This window comes from Bombina bombina, chromosome 2, assembly GCF_027579735.1.
Source record: "Bombina bombina isolate aBomBom1 chromosome 2, aBomBom1.pri, whole genome shotgun sequence".
Lineage (NCBI taxonomy): Eukaryota > Metazoa > Chordata > Amphibia > Anura > Bombinatoridae > Bombina > Bombina bombina.
The window spans coordinates 332,885,661-332,910,038 of NC_069500.1; the positions used below are offsets into that span (position 1 = coordinate 332,885,661).

General features: G+C 38.0%; 1 protein-coding gene across 1 annotated transcript in view; it reads left to right on the plus strand.

The window, feature by feature from the left end:
• TESC (tescalcin) overlaps positions 1–22,517 on the plus strand; it is a 153,687-nt gene extending 131,170 nt beyond the window's left edge. The window contains exons 5-8 of the mRNA XM_053701688.1: positions 3,851–3,912; positions 3,997–4,104; positions 10,369–10,416; positions 22,042–22,517. Of these exons, the coding sequence (XP_053557663.1) occupies positions 3,851–3,912; positions 3,997–4,104; positions 10,369–10,416; positions 22,042–22,119 (296 nt within the window). The 3' untranslated portion in view covers positions 22,120–22,517. The remainder of the gene's footprint in view (positions 1–3,850; positions 3,913–3,996; positions 4,105–10,368; positions 10,417–22,041) is intronic.
• Positions 22,518–24,378: the final 1,861 nt, after the last annotated feature.

Below are 24,378 nucleotides of genomic sequence, written 5' to 3' on the forward strand. Positions count from 1 at the left end.
ATGTGAAAAAATATTATAGAGATTATTTGTGCTTATGCAGGTCATATACGATTATTATTATTGATTGATAGATTCTGATAAATTGGTTTATAGTTTTTCTAGATGTAAATATAGTAATTTGAATGAATTTGAATTATTGTTAAGTTTTTTTAACCTGTTAAAGTTTTATACATATGAAACAGTGTAAACCATATCATTATAATTTCATTATTCTATTTATATGAATGAATTAGGTCAGTGTTATAGTAAAATGTATGGTATTTAATTGTATTGTATTTTAATGTGAAATTTATCAATTTATTTTTTTAACTAGTTTCAAAAGACAGAAAATAGTTTATATAGATTTTCTACACCTATGGATACATACATGTACATTGGATCTATTAGTATTTATTATTGTCTGTTGTGTTATATGTATGATGTCATTATTCAAATAAAAAAAAACATTTATTAACACGTATATATATATATATATATCTACATACAGACAATTAATACACACAAGTGGCACGCTATTGCTAGTGCGAGACTCAATAGCTCTATTGCTGGACCACGTTAAAATTAGCATGTAAATTTATATTACAAGTCCATAGTAAAACAGAGTTACCAGAGAAGGTTTAATGCGGCTGATGTCGCTCTAGCGCACCCATTACTTGCAAAAGATTGTGACTGCGCTAACTATCGCTGAAGTTGAAAGTTATGGGTTGCTTTTGAGCGAAAGCCCTAGAAGTATTAGCACGATCTGAGACCTGAAGTAAAGTATAAGGGTTAAAAAAAAGTTCTGTAAAACACATTAAAATATAGTATTACATTTTTTACATAAACACATTTTTACTAATAAATATATATATATATATATATATATATATATATATATATATATATATATATATAACTTTTATATTGTTAAAAAGGTTTTAAAAGTGTTAAAAAGGTTTATGGTATATGGCAAGAGTTCCAATGTATATATGTCTAAATATGTGTATGTTTGTGTGTATGTATATATGCCTATATATGTGTACACGTGTATTTATACGTTTAGATGTGTAAATATGTATGTGTACACACACACACACACATATATATATATATATATATATATATATATATATATATATATATATATATATATATACAGGTGGAACTCGAAAAATTAGAATATCGTGCAAAAGTTAATTTATTTCACTAATGTAACTTAAAAGGTGAAACTAATATATGAGACTCATTACATGCAAAGCAAGATAGTTCAAGCTGTGATTTGTCATAATTATGATGATTATGGCTTACAGCTCATGAAAACCCCAAATCCACAATCTCGGAAAATTAGAATATTGTGAAAAGGTGCAATATTCTAGGCTCAATGTGTCCCACTCTAATTAGCTAATTAAGCCATAACACCTGCAAAGGGTTCCTGAGCCTTTAAATGGTCTCTCAGTCTGGTTCAGTAGGAATCACAATCATAGGAAAGACTGCTGACCTGACAGTTGTGCAGAAAACCATCATTGACACCCTCCATAAGGAGGGAAAGCCTCAAAAGGTAATTGCAAAAGAAGTTGGATGTTCCCAAAGTGCTGTATCAAAGCACATTAATAGAAAGTTATGTGGAAGGGAAAAGTGTGGAAGAAAAAGGTGCACAAGCAGCAGGGATGACCGCAGCCTGGAGAGGATTGTCAGGAAAAGGCCATTCAAAAGTGTTGGGGACTTTCATAAGAGCCACCACACACAGATGGATCCTGGACATGGGCTTCAAATGTCTTATTCCTCTTGTCAAGCCACTCCTGAACAACAAACAGCGTCAGAAGCGTCTTACCTGAGCTAAAGAAACAGACCTGGTCCAAAGTCCTCTTTTCTGATGAGAGCAAATTTTGCATCTCATTTGGAAACCAAGGACCCAGAGTATGGAGGAAGAATGGAGAGGCACACACTGCAAGATGCTTGAAGTCCAGTGTGTGATGTTTCCACAGCCTGTGTTGATTTGGGGAGCCATGTCATCTGCTGGTGTTGGTCCACTGTGCTTCAATAAGTCCTGGGTCAACGCAGCCGTCTACCAGGAGATTTTGGAGCACTTCATGCTTCCTTCCACAGACAAGCTCTATGGGGATGCTGACTTCATTTTCCAGCAGGACTTGGCACCTGCCCACACTGCCAAAAGCACCAAAACCTGGTTCAATGACCGTGGGATTACTGTGCTTGATTGGCCAGCAAACTCGCCTGACCTGAACCCCATAGAGAATCTATGGGGCATTGCCAAGAGAAAGATGAGAGACATGAGACCGAACAATGCAGAAGAGCTGAAGGCCACTATTGAAGCATCCTGGTCTTCCATAACACCTCAGCAGTGCCACAGGCTGATAGCTTCCATGCCACGCCAAATTGAGGTAGTAATTGCTGCAAAAGGGGCCCAAAGCAAGTACTGAGTACATACAGCATTCATGCTTATACTTTTCAGAGGTCCGATATTGTTCTACAGGTATGTACAATCCTTGCTTTATTGATTGCATGTAATATTCTAATTTTCTGAGATTGTGGATTTGGGGTTTTCATGAGCTGTAAGCCATAATCATCACAATTATGACAAATCACGGCTTGAACTATCTTGCTTTGCATGTAATGAGTCTATCTCATATATTAGTTTCACCTTTTAAGTTGCATTAGTGAAATAAATGAACTTTTGCACAATCTTCAAATTTTTCGAGTTTCACCTGTATATATATATATAGACACACACACACATATATATATATATATATATATATATATATATATACACACACACATACACACATTTGAGCCCTTTCCAATAAAATACATTGAAACATGCAATATCATTTTTAATCAATTTTCCTATGTTTTTATGTTTTTTGTTATAAAAATACTTGAAATTCCTATGTTCTTTACATAGAAGAAAATATTTTTTATTTATTTATATATATATCTGTAAAAACATATATATATATATATATATATATATATTATAGCTATATAAGTATATATGTTTTGCAAAAAATATTCAAATATATATATTGATTTATTTAAAAATAAAAACTATAATTTCTTCTAAGTGAAAAATATAGGAATGTGAAGTACTCCTAACGCACCTTCCAGCACAGTTTCAGGTTAACGTGCATGCGATAAATAGAAAAGGCTTTCTTTATCCTGTGGGGAGCAGGAGTTTGCACGGCTCCTGAAGTTAGAGCACCTGAGTCTTTAGCCTGCACACTAACTTTTTATTTTCAACTTGTAATACCAGAGCTACCCTGGGAGCGCTAATGTTGAGCACAGTAATCGTTCATGAGCGATAAAAATGTATCTCTCCACTTGTAATCTAGGTCACAGTAGGTAATTGTCGTAAATTGACAACACAGATGTCTAACTTACTTATGTCTCCCCTATTAATGATCAGCAACATCACTGATCAAAGCATGTAAAGCGGAAGGGGATTTGTTATAAAAAATAAAGCTTCAGTTGCACTTTGCTTTAAAAAGTTCTTTATCAGCACATAAGAGGGTTCGTTACTGTGAGGCTAAAGGGCTGGTGAAATGCCATCTTTTAATGTGATAGCCACTTTTATATGCAGAATGTGACTGGAGCTATATTTTTCATGACTATTTCTGCAATACAATGACCTGAATCACAGTTATTTCAAATTTATTGCTGTGTGAAAAATACTTTTACTGTGTACAATAAAAACAGTAGTGACATTTAAAATTGATAACAGTATAATTGTCTATGTGATAATCCCATTTTTACATATTCTTTAGTTCCATATCACAGGCATTTTCAGTGCTAGGACAATATTCTATTTTAGTGATTTAAGCAAACTAAGAAATTGTTCTTCCTTCCCCCTCAGTTCTCTTCAACATGTATGATTCTGACAACGACAACAAAATTACACTGGAAGAATATAGAAAGGTAATGTATGAGTTTACCCTCACCTTTTGTCGTTACGTTTCTTATTTCAAAGAAACTAATACTGTACTGTCCTCCCTGGTGCAGGTAGTGGAAGAGTTGCTGTCAGGAAACCTTAACATTGAGAAAGAAACAGCAAAGTCCATTGCAGACGGTGCAATGCTAGAAGCTGCCAGCATATGTGTCGGGCAAATGGTAATATTGTAGCACTGCAGGGGTTAAATGTCAAATATTTAGCTTACAGAACACTGTAAGGAATGTGCCTCCTGTAATTTGAGCCTTAGATAAGATTTAGACTTTTTTATTATTCTTTATTGTGCAAGGTATTAGAATGAGATGAAGACTGGTAAGGGTTAAGTTTACACAGCTGGAAGATGAATCTGCATACATAGAATCAGATTAAGTTAAATAACACTTGCATATCATTATAATAGTTACTATCTGTAATTTATAACATGTTACACAAGCACTACACAAAGTTCTATGCATTTATGTGGTACTTCAAAGTTTATGAAACAACTTAGAGTAGGTTATATTTTAAGGGCACATGACTAACTATACAATAGTTGCAATAACAAAAGGAGAGGAAGGCCCTGCCCTGGGGCACAATTAGTAGTGGGGGGGGGGGGGACTTTTATACAAAGTGAACTACAAGTAGAGAGACTCTCAAGCTTACAAAGGAGAGAGAATAGGAAAATATTCCCTTGTTATGCTTAATTTTTAGCAAGAAACTCAACAAGGTTAATGTTATGGTGTTTTTCTAAACAAATTGATTTGTTTTTACTATGTAGGTTTACAAATTTGTGCTCCTGTGCCACTATGTTTGATATAGCTGGTGAGCCAATCAAGAGTAGGCATATATGATTCTGCACCAATCAGTGTTCAACAATTTAAAATATGTGTTTAAAGGGACAGTCAACACCAGAATTTTTGTTTTTTAAAAAGATAGATAATCCCTTTATTAGCCATTCCCCAGTTTTGCATAACCAGCACAGTTATATTAACCTACTTTTCACCTCAGTGATTACCTTGTATCTAAACCTCTGCAAACTGCCCCCTTATTTCAGTTCTTTTTACAGACTTGCATTTTAGCCAATCAGTGCTTACTCCTAGGTAACTTCATGTGCGTGAGCTTAATGTTATATATATGACACACGTGAACTAATGACCTCTAGTGGTGAAAAACTGTCAAAATGCATTCACATAAGAGGCGGCCTTCAAGGGCTAAGAAATTGGCATATGAGCCTACCTAGGCTTAGCTTTCAACTAAAACTACCAATATAACAAAGCAAAATTGGTGATAAAGGTAAATTGGAAAGGTGTTTAAAATTACATGCCCTATTTGAATCATGAACGTTTATTTTGGACCTGACTGTTCCTTTAACCGTTTTGAAGGAGTTTAATATGTAGTAAAATAAGTGAATTTGTTTAAAAACAAAACAGAGCATTTTATTTTTACACTAGAATGTAATGTTAACTTTTACTGGAATATACCCTTCTTCATCTACATATCTGCAACCATAAATGTTTAAAGAGACGGTAAACATCTTGTAATTACACAATTTTTCTGTAGTCTTGAAATAAAATAATATATTGGGTGAATGTGTTTCAGTGTATGCATTATCGTCTTGTTTAAAGGGGCATTCCAGTCAAAATCTAAATGCACATAGATAAATTACATCTTTGAATAGAAACATATTTGTGATTTACACGTATTGGCAAAAATGCTTCTAGTAAAAGTTAACATTTTCTTCTACATGTGCATGTGAAGCATAGCTAGATATTCTCAGTGCACCAACATTTTAAATACTGCAGCTGCTCAGAGCAGCAGTGGGACTTTTATCATGTCAGCAATGAACAAATTAAGTAATTTCCAGATGTAACAAGCACCTAAGGCTCTTGTGCTGTGTCTAAAAGGCTGGTGCACGGTGCATACTTAAATACACTTTTGATACAGCAATAGCTTTTATTAGAAGCATTTTTACTAATACTTGTATATTAGAAAAATTCTTCTATTTCTTAACTGAAATGCAACCAAATGAATTCCAATTTTGTCTGGAATGTCCCTTACAGATACTAAAAGTTTAATCTTATTTTGTCACTATTTAAACAGCTAATAAAAGTTTCAAAAAAACACCTACATGCTACTCTCAGACTAATCTTTTCTTTTAATGCATCATATATAGGGCGCGATCAAATATACCTGCGTTGTCCGTAATTTCACCTCGCACATCGGGGTATTACATAAACCCCGCCGGCAGTTCATAAAGTGCTGTAAGTCTGATAAACTAGCGATGTCCAGAAATGAGTGTAAATACAGATTTCTGGAGTCGCCAGTGACTTACGGCACTTTAGAAACTGCCGGCGCCTAAGACAAGTAAAGAAAATAACAAATCTCCTGTAAAAGTCTAACACGCCTCACAAAAATAAGCCCGACAAGTAAAACCCCTAGATCCGCAACCCCCCCTCTCATTACTAATATTAAATGTATTAACCCCTAGACCGAAAACCCCCCACAACATGCCTATTTAAACTATTAACCCCTATATCCGCCATCAAACCCACACCGTAAGTAATAACTCAATTATTAACCCTAAATCCGCCAACCCCAATATCACAAACTACCTATTAAAACCATTAACCCCTAAACCGCCATTAGCCCACAACGCAATAAACCTAATCAAGTATTAACCCCTAAACCGCCATAGCCCACAACGCAATAAACCTAATCAAGTATTAACCCCTAAACTGCCATAGCCCACAACGCAATAAACCTAATCAAGTATTATCCCCTAAACTGCCATAGCCCACAACACAATAAACCTAACCCCTAACCTAACACCCCCTAAATTAACTAAAATTACTGAATTTACAAAATACTAACGTTACTATTAAATTTAAAAAAAACTAACACTACTTAAAAAATAAAAATAAACTAAGTATAAATTAAAGGGGCAGTCTAATAAAAATTCTGGAGTAGAATGTCCCTTTAAGAAAGAATTACAGAAAAAAATAAAATCTAAGATTACAGAAAATAAAAAAAATTACAAAATTTTAAATAAATTACACCTAATGCCTATGAAAATAAAAAAGCCCCCCAAAATAAAAACACCCCCTAATCTAATAAACTACCAGTAGCTCTTAAAATGACTTTTTGCAGGGCATTTCCCTAAGATAATCAGCTCTTTTGCACAAAAAATACACACAGCCCCCCCACCAGTAAATAATAGGATAAGAGCTACTGAAATCCTATTGGCTGATTTGAACAGCCAATAGGATTTCAGTAGCTCTCATCCGATTGGCTGATTTGAATTTGAAGGCTCAAATCAGCCAATAGGAATTCAAGGGACACCATTTTTAATTGCGTACCTTGAATTCCTATTCAGTGTACGGCGGAGATCGTATGAAGAGGCTCCTCCATGCTCGATGGCTCCGCGGTCGCCAGTCTTCAGTTCCAGAGTCGCCGGTCTTCAGTTCCAGAGTCGCCGGTCTTTAGTTCCGCCCTCCGCTCCGCGCCGGCTGATTCCTGGAAGAAGAAAGAAGAGGTCACAGCTTGGAAGAAGACTTCACCGCCTAGAACAGGACCTTCTCCGCTGGACTTCAGGAAAGGTGAGGACCACTTGGGGGTTAGACTTAGGCTTTTTTAAGGGTTTTTTGGGGGGATTTATTTTATTTAGATAGGGTGGGCAGCAAAAGAGTTGAATGTTCTTTTAAGGGCAATGCCCAACAAATGCCCTTTTCAGGGCAATGGGTAGTTTAGCGTTTTCAGTGTTAGTTTTTTTTGGGGGGTTTGGTGGGTGTGGGGGTTTACTGGTAGTGGGGGCTGTGTGTATTTTTTGTGCAAAAGAGCTGATTATCTTGGGGCAATGCCCTGCAAAAAGTCCTTTTACTTGTAGTTTATTAGATTAGGGGGTGTTTTTATTTTGGGGGGCTTTTATATTTTCATACGGATTAGGTGTAATTTATTTAAAATTTTGTCATTTTATTTATTATTTTCTGTAATCTTAGATTTTATTATTTTCTGTAATTCTTGCTTAAAGGGACAGTCTACTCCAGAATTTTGATTAGACTGCCCCTTTAATTTATACTTAGTTTATTTTTATTTTTTAAGTAGTGTTAGTTTTTTTTTAATTTAATAGTAAAGTTAGTATTTTGTAAATTAGGTAATTTTAGTTAATTAAGGGGGGGTTAGGTTTATTGCGTTGTGGGCTATGGCGGTTTAGGGGTTAAAACTTGATTAGGTTTATTGCGTTGTGGGCTAATGACTGTTTAGGGGTTAATGGTTTTAATAGGTAGTTTGCGATGTTGGGGTTGGCGGATTTAGGGTTAATAAACTTTATTAGTTATTGCGGTGGGGGATTGCGGTTGACAGGTAGATAGACATTGCGCATGTGTTAGATGTTAGTTTATTTTTGCAGGCATTTTTGGGAGTTACGGTGCTCCCATACTCAGCGCAAGGCTTGCTGCGGCTGCCTTTTATGGCGAGGTAAAAATGGAGTAAGGTTTCTCCATTTTCACCACGTAAGTCCTTGCGCTGGATATTGGATACCGATTTGCAACGCGGTTCTATGTTAGCTTATGGGAGTAATAATTGCGGGCGACGGGGGACATATACGCGCATAACTTGTATGCTACATCATATATGTAATACCAAAATCGCGTAAAATCTGGCGGCGGAGGATTTTGCAGAGACGCTGCACATGTAATGGAGGCCATAATGTCCCTTTATATCTGCTAAACAAATTTGTTTACAAAGTTTAAAAACTTAAATTTGCACAAGTTAGTAAATAGACAGAAAAATATGCTTTAATTACCCTTATTTGTATACTGGCTCATACTCTTGCATACTTGTGATCATTTAGTATAATCATACAAGTGCAGTTTTCAGTTTTAATCAAAATGGTTTTCTTGGCCATATTATTTTTAGCCATTCATCAACACACAAATTGGCAATGACAGGTCTGACCAATTATAAAATGAAATCAATGGCCATATGGGGCTTAAATGTATTATCAGTCCTACTCAGCATCATCATGAGCATTAAATGGAGCACTTCAAGTGAAATCCATAAGAAAAAATATATCTAAAACCAAGTAAAATAAAAATCAATCAATCTGCATTTCTGTTACTAAAGGAAATTTAGATGTCAGGAGCCAGACTGTTCAATGCAATGTCTACTTATATTTTGTGATTTTAGCATCCATAACATTAAATGTTATATCACAGCATAAGCATGCCATTACAGTGTTAAAGGGACATGAAACCCAAAATATTTATTTCATGATTTAGAAAGAGCATGTCGTTTTAAACAACTTTCCAATTTACTTCTATTATCTAATTTGCTTCATTCTCTTGATATCCTTTGTTGAAAAGCATATCTAGATAGGCTCAGTAGCTGCTGATTGGTGGCTGCACATAGATGCCTCGTGTAAATGGATCACCCATGTGCATTGCTATTTCTTCAACAAAGATATCTAAAGAATGAAGCAAATCAGGTAATAGAAGTAAATTAGAATGTTGGTTAAAATTGTATTCTCTATCTGAATCCTGAAATATTTTTTTTTTGGTTTTTATATCCCTTTAATCACAATTTGTTAATTAAAGAGAGATACAATTACATTGCAAATACTTATCAAGTCATTTTTATAACCTCTTTTTATGTAGAGATTTGAATTATTTTTTAAAAAAATTATATTTTACCTGAACAATAGAAAATGTGCTTAGTCTACTCTGAGTTCCAATTATAAAGATTACATTAAACAGTAAATAGATTCCAGATATAATGATGTCTTTAAAGAGAAGATAACCCTGAGAATATCATGCAGACATATTTTCCTTATAAGTATGTTAGATGTTTACATTTTTGGAAATAAATGTAACATTTTAGTTCTACAAAGTACTGTACTTAAAAAGACATATCACCTTAGCATCTCTATGTAAAAAGGAAGATATTTCACCTCAAAATGTCTTCAGCTCATCAGACTTAGTGATTTGTAAATAGTAATACTTCAGCTGCTGTCCAGCTGCAAGTTGAAAAAAATAAATAGCCAATCAGCCTCAGCAGTGCTGAGGTAATGCTTTGCCTTTGCTGTGATCTCATGAGAACTTACTTAAACTGAATAGGAAATTAACATGACTGTGCCTGCACAGGCCAGATGCACACTCCCTTGCAAGTTCTGAGACAAGTTGACTGGCTGCTTAAAGTCTCTTTACAGTTATGAAATTTGAGGTAAAATATCTTTCTTTTTTTTACATAGAGATGTTTAAGTGATATTTTCTAGACAGCTTTTTACAACTATGCTGCATCAGTTTCATGTGCTTCAACATTTGGATATCATGTTCCTTTAAGTTTCTATAATGTAATAGGCACTAGCATGCTGAAACAGACACTGAACTCAACTGCAAACAATGACTGACTTATTAAAAAAATGCAACAAGTATATGTTTGTTCTTTAACAGGAACCTGACCAGGTATATGAAGGGATAACGTTTGAAGACTTTCTGAAGGTAATTAAAGCAAATAATAATGTTATTTTGTTTAAGATGATTGCCATTCTTTGTTGAAAAAATGCCTCCTTATTCTTGCTAAATTCAGACAATGGATATAATTTAGGCTGGAGTATCATTATTGGGCATATTTGCCAGACAGGGTTACATTTAGCATCTTGGTGAATTATGCAGAGTATTCCCAGCAGTCCAGGATTTAAACTCTAGTGAGAAATGCTGGCAAGAAAAGGCAGATATCTAGCTTTGTTGAAAGCTAAACCTAGGTAGGCTTAAACTGATTTCTTATCTGTTGAAGGCCGCCTCTTATCTCAGTGCTTTTCCCCCCAGCTAGACAGAGCTAGTTCATGTGTCCCTTATAGATTACACTGTGCTTACTCCCATGGAGTTATTTATGAGTCAGCGCTGATTGGTTAAAATGCAAGTCTGTCAAAAGTATTTAAATAAGTGGGCAGTCTGCTGAGGCTTAAATACAAGGTAATCACAGAGGTAAAAAGTAATATAACCGTTGGTTATGCAAAACTTGGGAATTGGTAATAAAGGGATTAGCTATCTTTTTAAACAATACAAATTTTAGTGTAGACTGTCCCTTTATTTTTATAAGCAATCCAGGCAGTCTCAGTAAAGAAAGAAAAAAATAGAGAATTTCATAGCATTACTCTGTAACAATCTGTAACAGCTCCACCCCCCAAAAGACTTCTAGTAATGTATTACTGAGAAGAGTTCCAGTGGCCCGTTGTAGAATGATACAATCACATTCCATAGATCAATTGCAGCTTAGTAATATGTGAATAGAAGTCTTTTGGGGGTGAAGCTGTTAAAATGTAATGCTATAAAAATCTCACTTGCTTTATTTTTTTTCTTTCCTAAGTTTGCCTTGCTTGTGGAGGGGGAAATTAAAAAATGAACTTTGGCTGCAGGAAAACAAGTTAATCCAAAATTATTATTTATCTTCTAGTCAGCATTTTAACAGTTAATAGTAAATCAGTACCATTGTATAAATATTTTTTTAATGCAGAATTTCCTGTATATGTTATTGTCCTTTTTTACTCTGCAAGTACTACACCCTAGGTATTGTTGTAGCTAATAAATGTATCTTGCAGAAATATAGATAAGATTAGCATAAGTATATGTGTACTCAGGGAAGGGTGTGCAAAGCATACACATACATACTATATGGCCAAAGGTATGCGGACACCCCTGCTAATTAGTTCAGGTGTTTCAGCCACACCCATTGCTAACCAGTGCATACAACCCAGCACATAGCCATGAAATCTCCATAGACATGAAATCTTCAATTGGAATTATAATTATAATGGCTTTAAATGTGGCAGTGTCATAGGATAAATATACACAGAGAGTAGCACTTAACCAGGAAAGAACAACGGCTGTTTGGGAACTGTAAGAGGTTGCAGTAAACTGGAGGGAGGGTACATCTGGTGTACCCAATCACCTTTAGGGAGACTTTGCCCAGTGTCATAATACAAATATAGACACTATATAGATGGGTCATTAGCTTGTTTTCTTTTGTGGCTCACCACCTTGAAGCACCCTCTTTAAGTCCAGTTCTGCCTTTCACAGAGGAGCATTTTCCTGAAGTTCTGATACCATCTAAAAAGGACGGTAAAACCCCAAAGTACCAGGCAGTTCTCTTCTGAGCGAGAAGCAAGCCACCCCAGACAATTGTTTTGGCCTTCTATGGACCTTGTCAGTGAGGTGCAGCCATATCCCTCTAGGCACATTGAGCAGTGAGTCCACGTCTGGTTTCCCTATCACCATTAGGGAGACTTTCCCACTGTCATAAAACAAATAAAGACTCAGGGCCCGATGATCTAAACTTCACCAGATCAGACCTGCTTTTTCTCGCCGACCCTCACCGGGGCTGCCTGGTGCAATTATCATAAAAAAGGGGCAGTCCCTGCGAGTGGCGAGATGTCTTCTATTGAAAGTAATGGGGCTCACTGGAAAGGGACACTTAGAGTGAAGTTAGCAGTGAGCAGGGGGCACACTTTCAAAATTAAAGTTTTCTGCATATAGCATCTTAAAATCGCTTATATGTTTGTATGCATGTGTTTTTCTGTTAGGGTTATAAGTATATTGAGTGTTTTGAGAAAAGCTCACCACCTTTTAGTTTGCGATAAAAAAACTGTGAGATCTGAAGTGCAAAAATCTTTACAGAATTACGCTTGGATTAGAGAGACAATTTCATATACGCACATAGAACGCCCATGTTCAGCCCATTTTACGAAAAAACTATTACGCTTTGTATTTTGTACTTGTATGTACACATTTCTGTGTTTTTTGCACATCCAGTGCACTTAAATTACAATTTACACTGCTATTATTTAATACAATTTATTTCTCTATAATTTACATACAAATATTACGTTTTTGATCAAATATGAATTTGTTACACCTTAACAATACAATTTTCCACAGGGGTTGAAAATTTTGCACCAAGAGCTGGTGGTCCCATGACATTTCTTAGTCACCCACTTTTTCAACTCCAAATTTTCACTGTGTGATACAAAAACTTGTAATATGCAGTTAGGCACTTTTATTACTCATTTGTATTAAGAATAAAACACTTTGTACATAGTTTAACTTATTAATAATATAACCTTATTCTCTTACCTATAAAAAGCTGTTTCTTGTTCAGATGCCATCTAGCTAAGTGTGTGTGGAGAGCAGCAATAGGACAGTTGTGAGGGACGTGCGCGCTTACAAACCATGCACGCGCCGCTTCTAACTATGTATTCTGCCTGGCAGTTGCGTCACTGGGGGGCGTGGACAGCATGAGGCTGGGCCGGGCCGGAGGCAGGGCAGGAGCCTCCCCCTCCATTCCTGTCTGAACCATGTTTGCACTTTGAGTGTTGTAACTTTCACCTTAAAGGGACAGTCAACCCAAACATTACTGTTACTTATTTAGATTAGTTAATTAACAATCTTTACATCAAACTCTAGCCCAATTTTCATCTAAATAAACTTTGGCAGAAAATACACTTACTAGATCTCATCTGGCTGTTTTGAAATGGCCACCTGACTCCTCCTTCTCTGACGTCTCCCAAAAGCTTGAACTGCAGCACTAGTACAGGCTCCTCTCATCCCTGCGCACTCCTTTCATTTCATTTAGTTCTATGAGAATCTAATACTTTATAGAGGGGAGGGAGAAAGAGAGCTATATCTACATGATGCTTCTTAGGAAACTAAGGAGAGTTAACTGCTCTCTGATTCATGTAATACAATTGTAATTATTGTCTCATTAATTCTATGACTGATCCGGTCAATCAGATTGTGTTTCACAGTGAAACATTATATATAGTATACAGTGTGCGCTTTATGTTAAAGCATATACACAGGATGTGTGTGCTGCTGTCAGATCTCTCTAGTGTACGAGCGTCTCCCGTATCTCTCTCCTGTGTTATCCCCTTGCCTGTCTCTCACTAGCTCTTATTTTGGTGCCCCCCCCCGCACCTGGAACGTGGCCAATTTCCACTGTCTGTGGCCTCTAATTCCTCCTGAGCTGCAGGCGGCTCTGTGTGTACTGTGTATAGTGCTAGCACCTCATTGCCTCACACACACATAGCGTCATATTTATTATTCTCTGTGCTTGTATCCACTATTGCCCCAGTGTCTGATGGAACAGCTGTTACTGAGGCCAGTGTGTGTGTTTATAGTGCACCCATCTCTCTTCCCAGAAGCATCACTGAGGGCTGCTCATAGGGCCTGAAAGCGCAAATACAATATAATAAAATCTCAAATGTGATTTGCTTCATGGAAAAAAAAAAACATAAATTAATTGCAGCAGCATAAATAACCATCTTTTTCACATAATTATTCTCAAACAATCTAATCAGTTCACTAGGGATGGGCGAATGTTTCTAAACATTCGAAATGTAAAAAGAATTTCTCCAACATAGGTGTGTCCGGTCCACGGCGTCATCCTTGTGGGATATTCTCTTCCCCAACAGGAAATGGCAAAGAGCCCAGCAAAGCTGGTCACATGATCCCTCCTAGGCTCCGCCTTCCCCAGTCATTCTCTTTGCCGTTGCACAGGCAACATCTCCACGGAGATGGCTCAGAGTTTTTTGGTGTTTAAATGTAGTTTTTATTCTTCTATCAAGAGTTTGTTATTTTAAAATAGTGCTGGTATGTACTATTTACTCTGAAACAGAAAAGAGATGAAGATTTCTGTTTGTAAGAGGAAAATGATTTTAGCAACCGTTACTAAAATCGATGGCTGTTTCCACACAGGACTGTTGAGAGGAATTAACTTCAGTTGGGGGAAACAGTGAGCAGACTTTGGCTGCTTGAGGTATGACACATTTCTAACAAGACTTGGTAATGCTGGAAGCTGTCATTTTCCCTATGGGATCCGGTAAGCCATTTTCTTAATTTTCAATATAAGAATAAAAGGGCTTCACAAGGGCTTTAAAGACTGGTAGACATTTTTCTGGGCCAAAACGATTACTTTATAAGCATATTTAATGGTTTATAACTTTGGAGAGTTATTTTAATCTTGGGAATTTTATTAAAAAAAAAAAAAAAAAAACGGCAGGCACTGTATTGGACACCTTTTTCACTGGGGGCCTTTTCTAGTCATAGGCAGAGCCTCATTTTCGCGCCACTAATGCGCAGTTGTTTTTGAGAAGCAAGGCATGCAGATGCATGTGTGAGGAGCTCAGATCCACTGAAAAAGCTTATTGAAGGCGTCATTTGGTATCGTATTCCCCTCTGGGCTTGGTTGGGTCTCAGCAAAGCAGATACCAGGGACTGTATAGGGGTTAAATGTAAAAACGGCTCCGGTTCCGTTATTTTAAGAGTTAAAGCTTTCAAATTTGGTGTGCAATACTTTTAAGGCTTTATGACACTGTGGTGAAATTTTGGTGAATTTTGAACATTTCCTTCATACTTTTGCGTATATTCAGTTTAAAATTTAAAGAGACAGTAACGGTTTTATTTTAAAACGTTTTTTGTGCTTTGTTATCAAGTTTATGCCTATTAACATGTCTGAACTATCAGATAGACGATGTTCTGTATGTTCGGAAGCCAAGGTTCCTCTCCATTTAAATATATGTGATGAATGTGACAAACAAAGTAGGGACAATGATGCCACTGATAATAATGTTGCCCAAAATGATTCCTTAAGTGAGGGGAGTAAGCATGGTACTGCATCATCTCCTTCTATGTCTACACCAGTCTTGCCCACTCAGGAGGTCCCTAGTGAATCTAGTGCGCCAATCCTCCTTACTATGCAACAATTAACGGCTGTAATGGATAATTCTATTAAAAACATTTTAGCCAAAATGCCCACCTATCAGCGAAAGCGCGACTGCTCTGTTTTAGATACTGAAGAGCATGAGGACGCTGATGATAATGGTTCTGACATGCCCTTACACCAGTCTGAAGGGGCTAGGGAGGTTTTGTCTGAGGGAGAAATTTCAGATTCAGGAAAAATTTCTCAACAAGCTGAACCTGACGTTATTACATTTAAATTTAAATTGGAACATCTCCGCGCTCTGCTTAAGGAGGTGTTATCTACTCTGGATGATTATGACAATTTGGTCATTCCAGAGAAATTATGTAAGATGTACAGGTTCCTAGAGGTCCCGGTGCCCCCCGAAGCTTTTCCTATACCCAAGCGGGTGGCGGACATTGTAAATAAAGAATGGGAAAGGCCCGGCATACCTTTTGTCCCTCCCCCTATATTTAAGAAATTATTTCCTATGGTCGACCCCAGGAAGGACTTATGGCAGACAGTCCCCAAGGTCGAGGGGGCGGTTTCTACTCTAAATAAACGCACCACTATCCCTATAGAAGATAGTTGTGCTTTCAAAGATCCTATGGATAAAAAATTAGAGGGTTTGCTTAAAAAGATGTTTGTTCAGCAAGGTTACCTTCTACAACCAATTTCATGCATTGTTCCTGTCACTACAGCAGCGTGTTTCTGGTTCGAGGAACTAGAAAAGTCGCTCAATCAAGCATCCTCTTATGAGGAGGTTATGGACAGAGTTCAAGCACTTAAGTTGGCTAACTCTTTTACCTTAGACGCCACTTTGCAATTAGCTAGATTAGCGGCGAAAAATTCAGGTTTTGCTATTGTGGCGCGCAGAGCGCTTTGGCTGAAGTCTTGGTCAGCGGATGTGTCCTCCAAGAACAGATTGCTTAACATCCCTTTCAAGGGGAAAACGCTGTTTGGCCCTGACTTGAAAGAGATTATTTCAGACATCACTGGGGGAAAGGGCCACGCCCTTCCTCAGGATAGGTCTTTTAAGGCTAAAAATAAAACAAATTTTCGTCCCTTTCGCAGAAACGGACCAGCCTCAAATTCTACATCCTCTAAGCAAGAGGGTAATTCTTCTCAAACCAAGCCAGCCTGGAGACCGATGCAAGGCTGGAACAAAGGTAAGCAGGCCAAGAAGCCCGCTACCGCTACCAAGACAGCATGAGATGCTGGCCCCCGATCCGGGACCGCATCTGGTGGGGGGCAGACTCTCTCTCTTCGCTCAGGCTTGGGCAAGAGATGTTCAGGATCCTTGGGCGCTAGAAATAGTTTCTCAAGGTTATCTCCTGGAATTCAAGGAACTACCCCCAAGGGGAAGGTTCCACAGGTCTCAATTGTCTTCAGACCAAATAAAAAGACAGGCATTCTTACATTGTGTAGAAGACCTGTTAAAAATGGGAGTGATTCATCCTGTTCCATTAGGAGAACAAGGGATGGGGTTTTACTCCAATCTGTTCATAGTTCCCAAAAAAGAGGGAACATTCAGGCCAATTTTGGATCTCAAGATCCTAAACAAATTTCTCAAGGTCCCATCGTTCAAGATGGAAACCATTCGGACAATTCTTCCTACCATCCAGGAAGGTCAATTCATGACCACGGTGGATTTAAAGGATGCGTATCTACATATTCCTATCCACAAGGAACATCATCGGTTCCTAAGATTCGCCTTTCTGGACAAGCATTACCAGTTTGTGGCACTTCCATTCGGACTAGCCACTGCTCCAAGAATTTTCACAAAGGTACTAGGGTCCCTTCTAGCGGTGCTAAGGCCAAGGGGCATTGCAGTAGTACCCTACTTGGACGACATACTGATTCAAGCGTCGTCTCTACCACAAGCAAAGGCTCATACGGACATTGTCCTAGCCTTTCTCAGATCTCACGGGTGGAAAGTGAACGTAGAAAAAAGTTCTCTATTTCCGTCAACAAGAGTTCCCTTCTTGGGAACAATAATAGACTCCTTGGAAATGAAGATTTTTCTGACAGAAGCCAGAAAATCAAAACTTCTAAGCTCTTGTCAAGTACTTCATTCTGTTCTTCTTCCTTCCATAGCGCAGTGCATGGAAGTAATAGGTTTGACGGTTGCAGCAATGGACATAGTTCCTTTTGCGCGAATTCATCTAAGACCATTACAACTGTGCATGCTCAGACAGTGGAATGGGGATTATACAGATTTGTCCCCGACGATCCAAGTAGATCAGAGGACCAGAGATTCACTCCGTTGGTGGCTGACCCTGGACAACCTGTCCCAAGGGATGAGCTTCAGAAGACCAGAGTGGGTCATTGTAACGACCGACGCCAGCCTGGTGGGCTGGGGCGCGGTCTGGAAACACCTGAAGGCTCAGGGTCTATGGTCTCGGGAAGAATCTCTTCTCCCGATAAACATTCTGGAACTGAGAGCGATATTCAATGCTCTCAAGGCTTGGCCTCAACTAGCAAAGGCCAAATTCATAAGGTTTCAATCAGACAACATGACGACTGTTGCATATATCAACCATCAGGGGGGAACAAGGAGTTCCCTGGCGATGGAAGAAGTGACCAAAGTAATTCAATGGGCGGAGCTTCACTCCTGCCACTTGTCTGCAATCCACATCCCAGGAGTGGAAAATTGGGAAGCGGATTTTCTGAGTCGTCAGACATTTCATCCGGGGGAGTGGGAACTCCATCCGGAAATCTTTGCCCAAATAACTCAATTATGGGGCATTCCAGACATGGATCTGATGGCGTCTCGTCAGAACTTCAAGGTTCCTTGCTACGGGTCCAGATCCAGGGATCCCAAGGCGACTCTAGTAGATGCACTAGTAGCGCCCTGGACCTTCAACCTAGCTTATGTGTTCCCACCGTTTCCTCTCATTCCCAGGCTGGTAGCCAGGATCAATCAAGAGAGGGCTTCGGTTATCTTGATAGCTCCTGCGTGGCCACGCAGAACTTGGTATGCAGACCTGGTGAATATGTCATCGGCTCCACCATGGAAGCTACCTTTGAGACGGGACCTTCTTGTTCAAGGTCCGTTCGAACATCCGAATCTGGCATCACTCCAACTGACTGCTTGGAGATTGAACGCTTGATTTTATCAAAGCGTGGGTTCTCAGATTCTGTCATTGATACTCTTAATCAGGCTAGAAAGCCTGTAACTAGGAAAATTTACCATAAAGTATGGAAGAAATATATCTGTTGGTGCGAATCGAAAGGATTCCCATGGAACAGGGTAAAAATCCCTAAGATTCTATCCTTTCTACAAGAGGGTTTGGAGAAAGGATTATCTGCAAGTTCTTTGAAGGGACAGATTTCTGCTTTATCTGTTTTACTTCACAAGAAGCTGGCGGCTGTGCCAGATGTTCAGGCTTTTGTTCAGGCTCTGGTTAGAATCAAGCCTGTTTACAAACCTTTGACTCCTCTTTGGAGTCTCAATTTAGTTCTTTCAGTTCTTCAAGGGGTTCCGTTTGAACCCTTACATTCCGTAGATATTAAGTTATTATCTTGGAAAGTTTTGTTTTTGGTTGCAATTTCTTCTGCTAGAAGAGTTTCAGAGTTATCTGCTCTGCAGTGTTCTCCTCCTTATCTGGTGTTCCATGCAGATAAGGTGGTTTTGCGTACTAAACCTGGTTTTCTTCCGAAAGTTGTTTCTAACAAAAATATTAACCAGGAGATAGTTGTGCCTTCTTTGTGTCCGAATCCAGTTTCAAAGAAGGAACGTTTGTTGCACAATTTGGATGTAGTTCGTGCTCTAAAATTCTATTTAGAGGCTACAAAGGATTTCAGACAAACATCTTCCTTGTTTGTTGTTTATTCTGGTAAAAGGAGAGGTCAAAAAGCAACTTCTACCTCTCTCTCTTTTTGGCTTAAAAGCATCATCAGATTGGCTTATGAGACTGCCGGACGGCAGCCTCCTGAAAGAATCACAGCTCATTCCACTAGGGCTGTGGCTTCCACATGGGCCTTCAAGAACGAGGCTTCTGTTGATCAGATATGTAAGGCAGCGACTTGGTCTTCACTGCACACTTTTACCAAATTTTACAAATTTGATACTTTTGCTTCTTCTGAGGCTATTTTTGGGAGAAAGGTTTTGCAAACCGTGGTGCCTTCCATCTAGGTGACCTGATTTGCTCCCTCCCATCATCCGTGTCCTAAAGCTTTGGTATTGGTTCCCACAAGTAAGGATGACGCCGTGGACCGGACACACCTATGTTGGAGAAAACAGAATTTATGTTTACCTGATAAATTACTTTCTCCAACGGTGTGTCCGGTCCACGGCCCGCCCTGGTTTTTTTAATCAGGTCTGATGATTTAATTTCTCTAACTACAGTCACCACGGTATCATATGATTTCTCCTATGCAAATATTCCTCCTTTACGTCGGTCGAATGACTGGGGAAGGCGGAGCCTAGGAGGGATCATGTGACCAGCTTTGCTGGGCTTTTTGCCATTTCCTGTTGGGGAAGAGAATATCCCACAAGTAAGGATGACGCCGTGGACCGGACACACCGTTGGAGAAAGTAATTTATCAGGTAAACATAAATTCTGTTTTTGAGACATTCGTTCAAATCGAATTTCGAATGTTTACATAACATTCTAACATTCTATTTTCGAATTTTCGTTTTCGAATTTTCCAATAACATTCGAAAATATCTGTTCGAATAATAGAATGTTTAGCTATGTATTTTATATCACATTCAATTTCGAAATGTAATATGTCACAAAAAGTATTTCTAGTCTACAACTGTGTTTTATAAATGTAATATTCAAATTCAAATCTGAATTTGACACTTTCCTTAGATGTCCCAGTTGGAACCATTCACAGGTGGTATTACACTTTAAATTGCAACATCGTGGTAGAGTGGAACATCTCAAATGGCAAGTGATTGAACAGGTTAAAACTCCATGGAGAGGGGGAGATAGGGACAAGTTACTTCACATACAAGGGACAAGTTACTTTAAACTAGGGTACCAGATGGTCTCAACATCAAGACTGATCTCATAAATTGCTGGAAATGTCTAATCTACCTTAAATTTGTAAATTCTCTCCTTTTTTACTCCTTGTATTTTTTTTAAAAATGATTCCAACTGGGACATCTAAGGAAAGTTTTCTATATATGACATGTTTTTGTTGGCTTAACATACAGATATGTGGGTCTATTAAGATATGTGGTTTCCTAATTTGGTATTAACCAGGCATGTTATAAGCACATTTCTGTCCCCCTATTATAACTGTACTATATATATAAGGCTGAGTACATACATTATTTATTTACTGTTTACAGTGTTGTAATTTACTTTCTTTTTTTGAATGCATACTTTTCTATACGGATGTATTATTTGAATGTATGCACAGGACTCCCTTGTAGTATTTTACAGCTAACATTTAGGATATATTTAAGTTTATATACAGTTTGTATTAACTGGTGCGCTATCATTATTTCATAAGTGTTCTTCTTCTATTGTAATGACACAAGGTAAAAGGTACGATCACATTTTCTGTATAATTTATGCCCTATTATGTCACTTGTTTGGGATCATGATACTATAAGGGAGTTTTGGGTTAAATATCTGCCGATTCAACTGTCACAGGTGTTGTTAGGCATGTAATCATAGGAGCCTTTTTAAACAGCCGTCATGACCGGTGTAGCACAGTCTATGAGGAAGGCAATAGCTGAAACGCATAAGATCGCTGCTATACCGGATTTTTACTGATGCTTTTAATACATTGCCCAGGAATCTTTTTACCCCTTTTCTCAATAAAATTATGTTTTAATATTTACCTGTCCCCTGCCTCGCTTTATTTCTCTTTTGATTGTGGGATGTAAAAATATCACTATAGTCAGGGAAGAAAAGTTACTAGTCAAGAGGGAAAAAGTTACTAATCCACTCAAAATTGAAATGAGCAAAATGCCAAATTTCTTACTTGTCTGCGGCAATTTCTTACTAGTGTAGGACTAAAGAACTAATGCGGATTTGCATACATGTAGATAGAAAGATAGACAGATAAACACACATATATACATACATACCTTTAATATATGAAACAGACACATTAAGTTCTGAATCAACTCAATGGGAATTTTGTACAAATCTAGTAGCCTATGGGATAATGGAAATGAAATGCAAAATTAAGTTCCAGCACAGAGTCAATTCAGTTACAAAATAGCCAAGCTATCAACCACTCTCTTATGTCTTGGCTATATTGTGAATCTATGATATAATTTATTACATAATTAATGTCACTAATTATTTAAGTAAATTGAGTTATAATATGGAATATAAAATTATTTTTTATTATGTATTTATCTGAATAAGCTGATGCTTAACTTGATTTTTTTTTTTTATTAAGACCTTTCTACTTTTTTCTAGATATGGCAAGGAATCGATATAGAAACAAAAATGCATGTGCGGTTCCTGAACATGGACACAATACCATCATGCCACTGAATATGTCTTAAACTTTAGATCAACTATGTGCAGTCTATAGAGCAACATGTGCCAACTTTCAAACCTAGGACAAAATGTTGGAGAATGATGAAGTAAATACTTCTTATTCAGCTGGTGACTGATTTATCCAATGGTGAAGGGATTAAAGCCATAATTATGTATCACCTGAAGATTGTTGTGCTGTGCTCTGCATCTCTGTAGTTCATCAGCACCAAAGAAAAGCTATAAGGAACTGAAAAGTTAATTCTCAAAGTTATGCAAGTACCTATATGTCTTTATAGCCCTATTCAACGGAATACTGTTTATTTTAATGTCAATAAAGCTATATTAGCTTGAATCTGGAGATATCTAGAAAATAAATCTATAGTGTTCTTGAAGCAATAAAATATTGTTAAAGACTCTTTGTCTGACTCTATACTCAAGTAGTATAAACACTGTAGCAAAAAAGTAGCATAGCATATTCTGTAATGCAAAATATAGTGTCTGTACTATTTTCCACATATTATCTAGATGTCATATTCAAGAACTGATGTTGTCATGGGACTCAGTGATGGGTGGTGAGGTCAGTGACTGATGAGGCACTGCCTAGTTTTAGAGCCAGATAAATACATATATGAACCCAATAGAGGTAGCTTAAATTCACCACTTCCTCAGTACATCATACAGTGTCAGTGCTAAATGATAAAAAGTTTTAACTCCTGTAAGCGGCAACTGCATCCCCTCTTCCCTGATTGGTTTAACTGTGCTGTCTGCCTATTGGCTGACAGCAGCACATAATACTAAGTAGCCAGTGATAGGCAGTGTTTATGCAAGTTGTGTGACACTTGTAAGATATTATCAGCAAAAAAGCTCCCAATAAAGCAATGTGTAGAAAAATCTTAAAATAGGAGCTCTTGCCTAATTTCTACCCTTCCTCTTTTTCTTGCATATTTCTGCCCTAGTTTCCTTATGAAAAAATCTTGGACCTCCAAAAACCTGCCCAGGAACCCCCAAAACTCTGACTAGAGTTGTCCATTCTTGCCCAATATAGCCCGAGCCACACATACAAGCTGCTTGTTCCTGCACCATACTATACCAGTATTCATCAAAAGCAGGAAGCATATAGTTATCTGTAGATCAGCCATGGAGAAATGCTTATGCATACACTTAAAAATGTCCATTTAAACCATGTTGCAATATTTATATTAATGCTAGGCACATTTTGCAATGCAGGCCAGGGGTAAATACTGCAGAACCCATGGCCTCTTTAATCCTGAGTGAAGGATGGGGAGATGGCCTGGAGAGTGGGGCAGAGAAGGGCAGGTCCCCAAGCGCCTGAGTCCCTTACCTGCAGTGCAGAGTAGACTGGGTGAAGGCTGAAGCTTGTAACCGGGGACTGAGATACTAGAAGTAGGCAGGGATGGGAGTGGTAGGCTTGATCAGCTTGTAGCTCCTCCAATGCTCCATTGCAAGTCTGCCGCCTAGAGTTCCCTCTTCTAAGTAGATCCTGCCCACAGATTGTCAGAAAGAGTGCTTCTCTTACACTAGCAATGGCTATATACACCCCCCCCCATGAGACAGATATGATAGCAGCCTCACCTGGGGCATTTTCATGATTGGCCTAATGATGTCATATGACCCCTGACCTGTCAGACAGTGGGTCCACACTCCATCAAGCACATCTAAGCAGTTGTGCAATCAAGAGAGGCTGAGCTTGTCTCTGCCTCTCTCCCTGTATTTGCATCGAAGCTCAGAATATTTGTTTTTTTTTTTATTATTTTCATTTTACTTTCACATTATTTTCTTTTCATGACAGGTAAGGCTCTGCCTCCCCTGACTACACGTCCCTGCCATGTGTATTTTTGTAGTAGGTAGAAACTTCTGAATACATTGGGAACCTCTTCCTCACTCATACCCCCCTCCTCCTCCATTATGTACCATCTTCAAATCTGTTTCTGCCTGTTTGTGCTTAGTGGAGGATTTTAAACTCACTTTTTACCTCCCCATAATTTAAAAAGTTGTTGTATTTCGCCCAGAAATCAACTTCACCCAACAGTGATTCACCTACTCCCAGCTGATGAGTGGCAAAAACCTCGAAATAGCTGTCCTGGGATGGTCTGAATCACTGTACTAACACTAGCTAAGCCTAAAAGCTGTGTAAACAGCGATGCTATGGTGTAAAGGGAGTCTGCATAAAGGCAGACTAAAGTAAAAAAGAGAGTGATTGTGAACCTCATTTGCATATCTTACCCAGAATCCTCTGCTGTATTGGAAACAGTG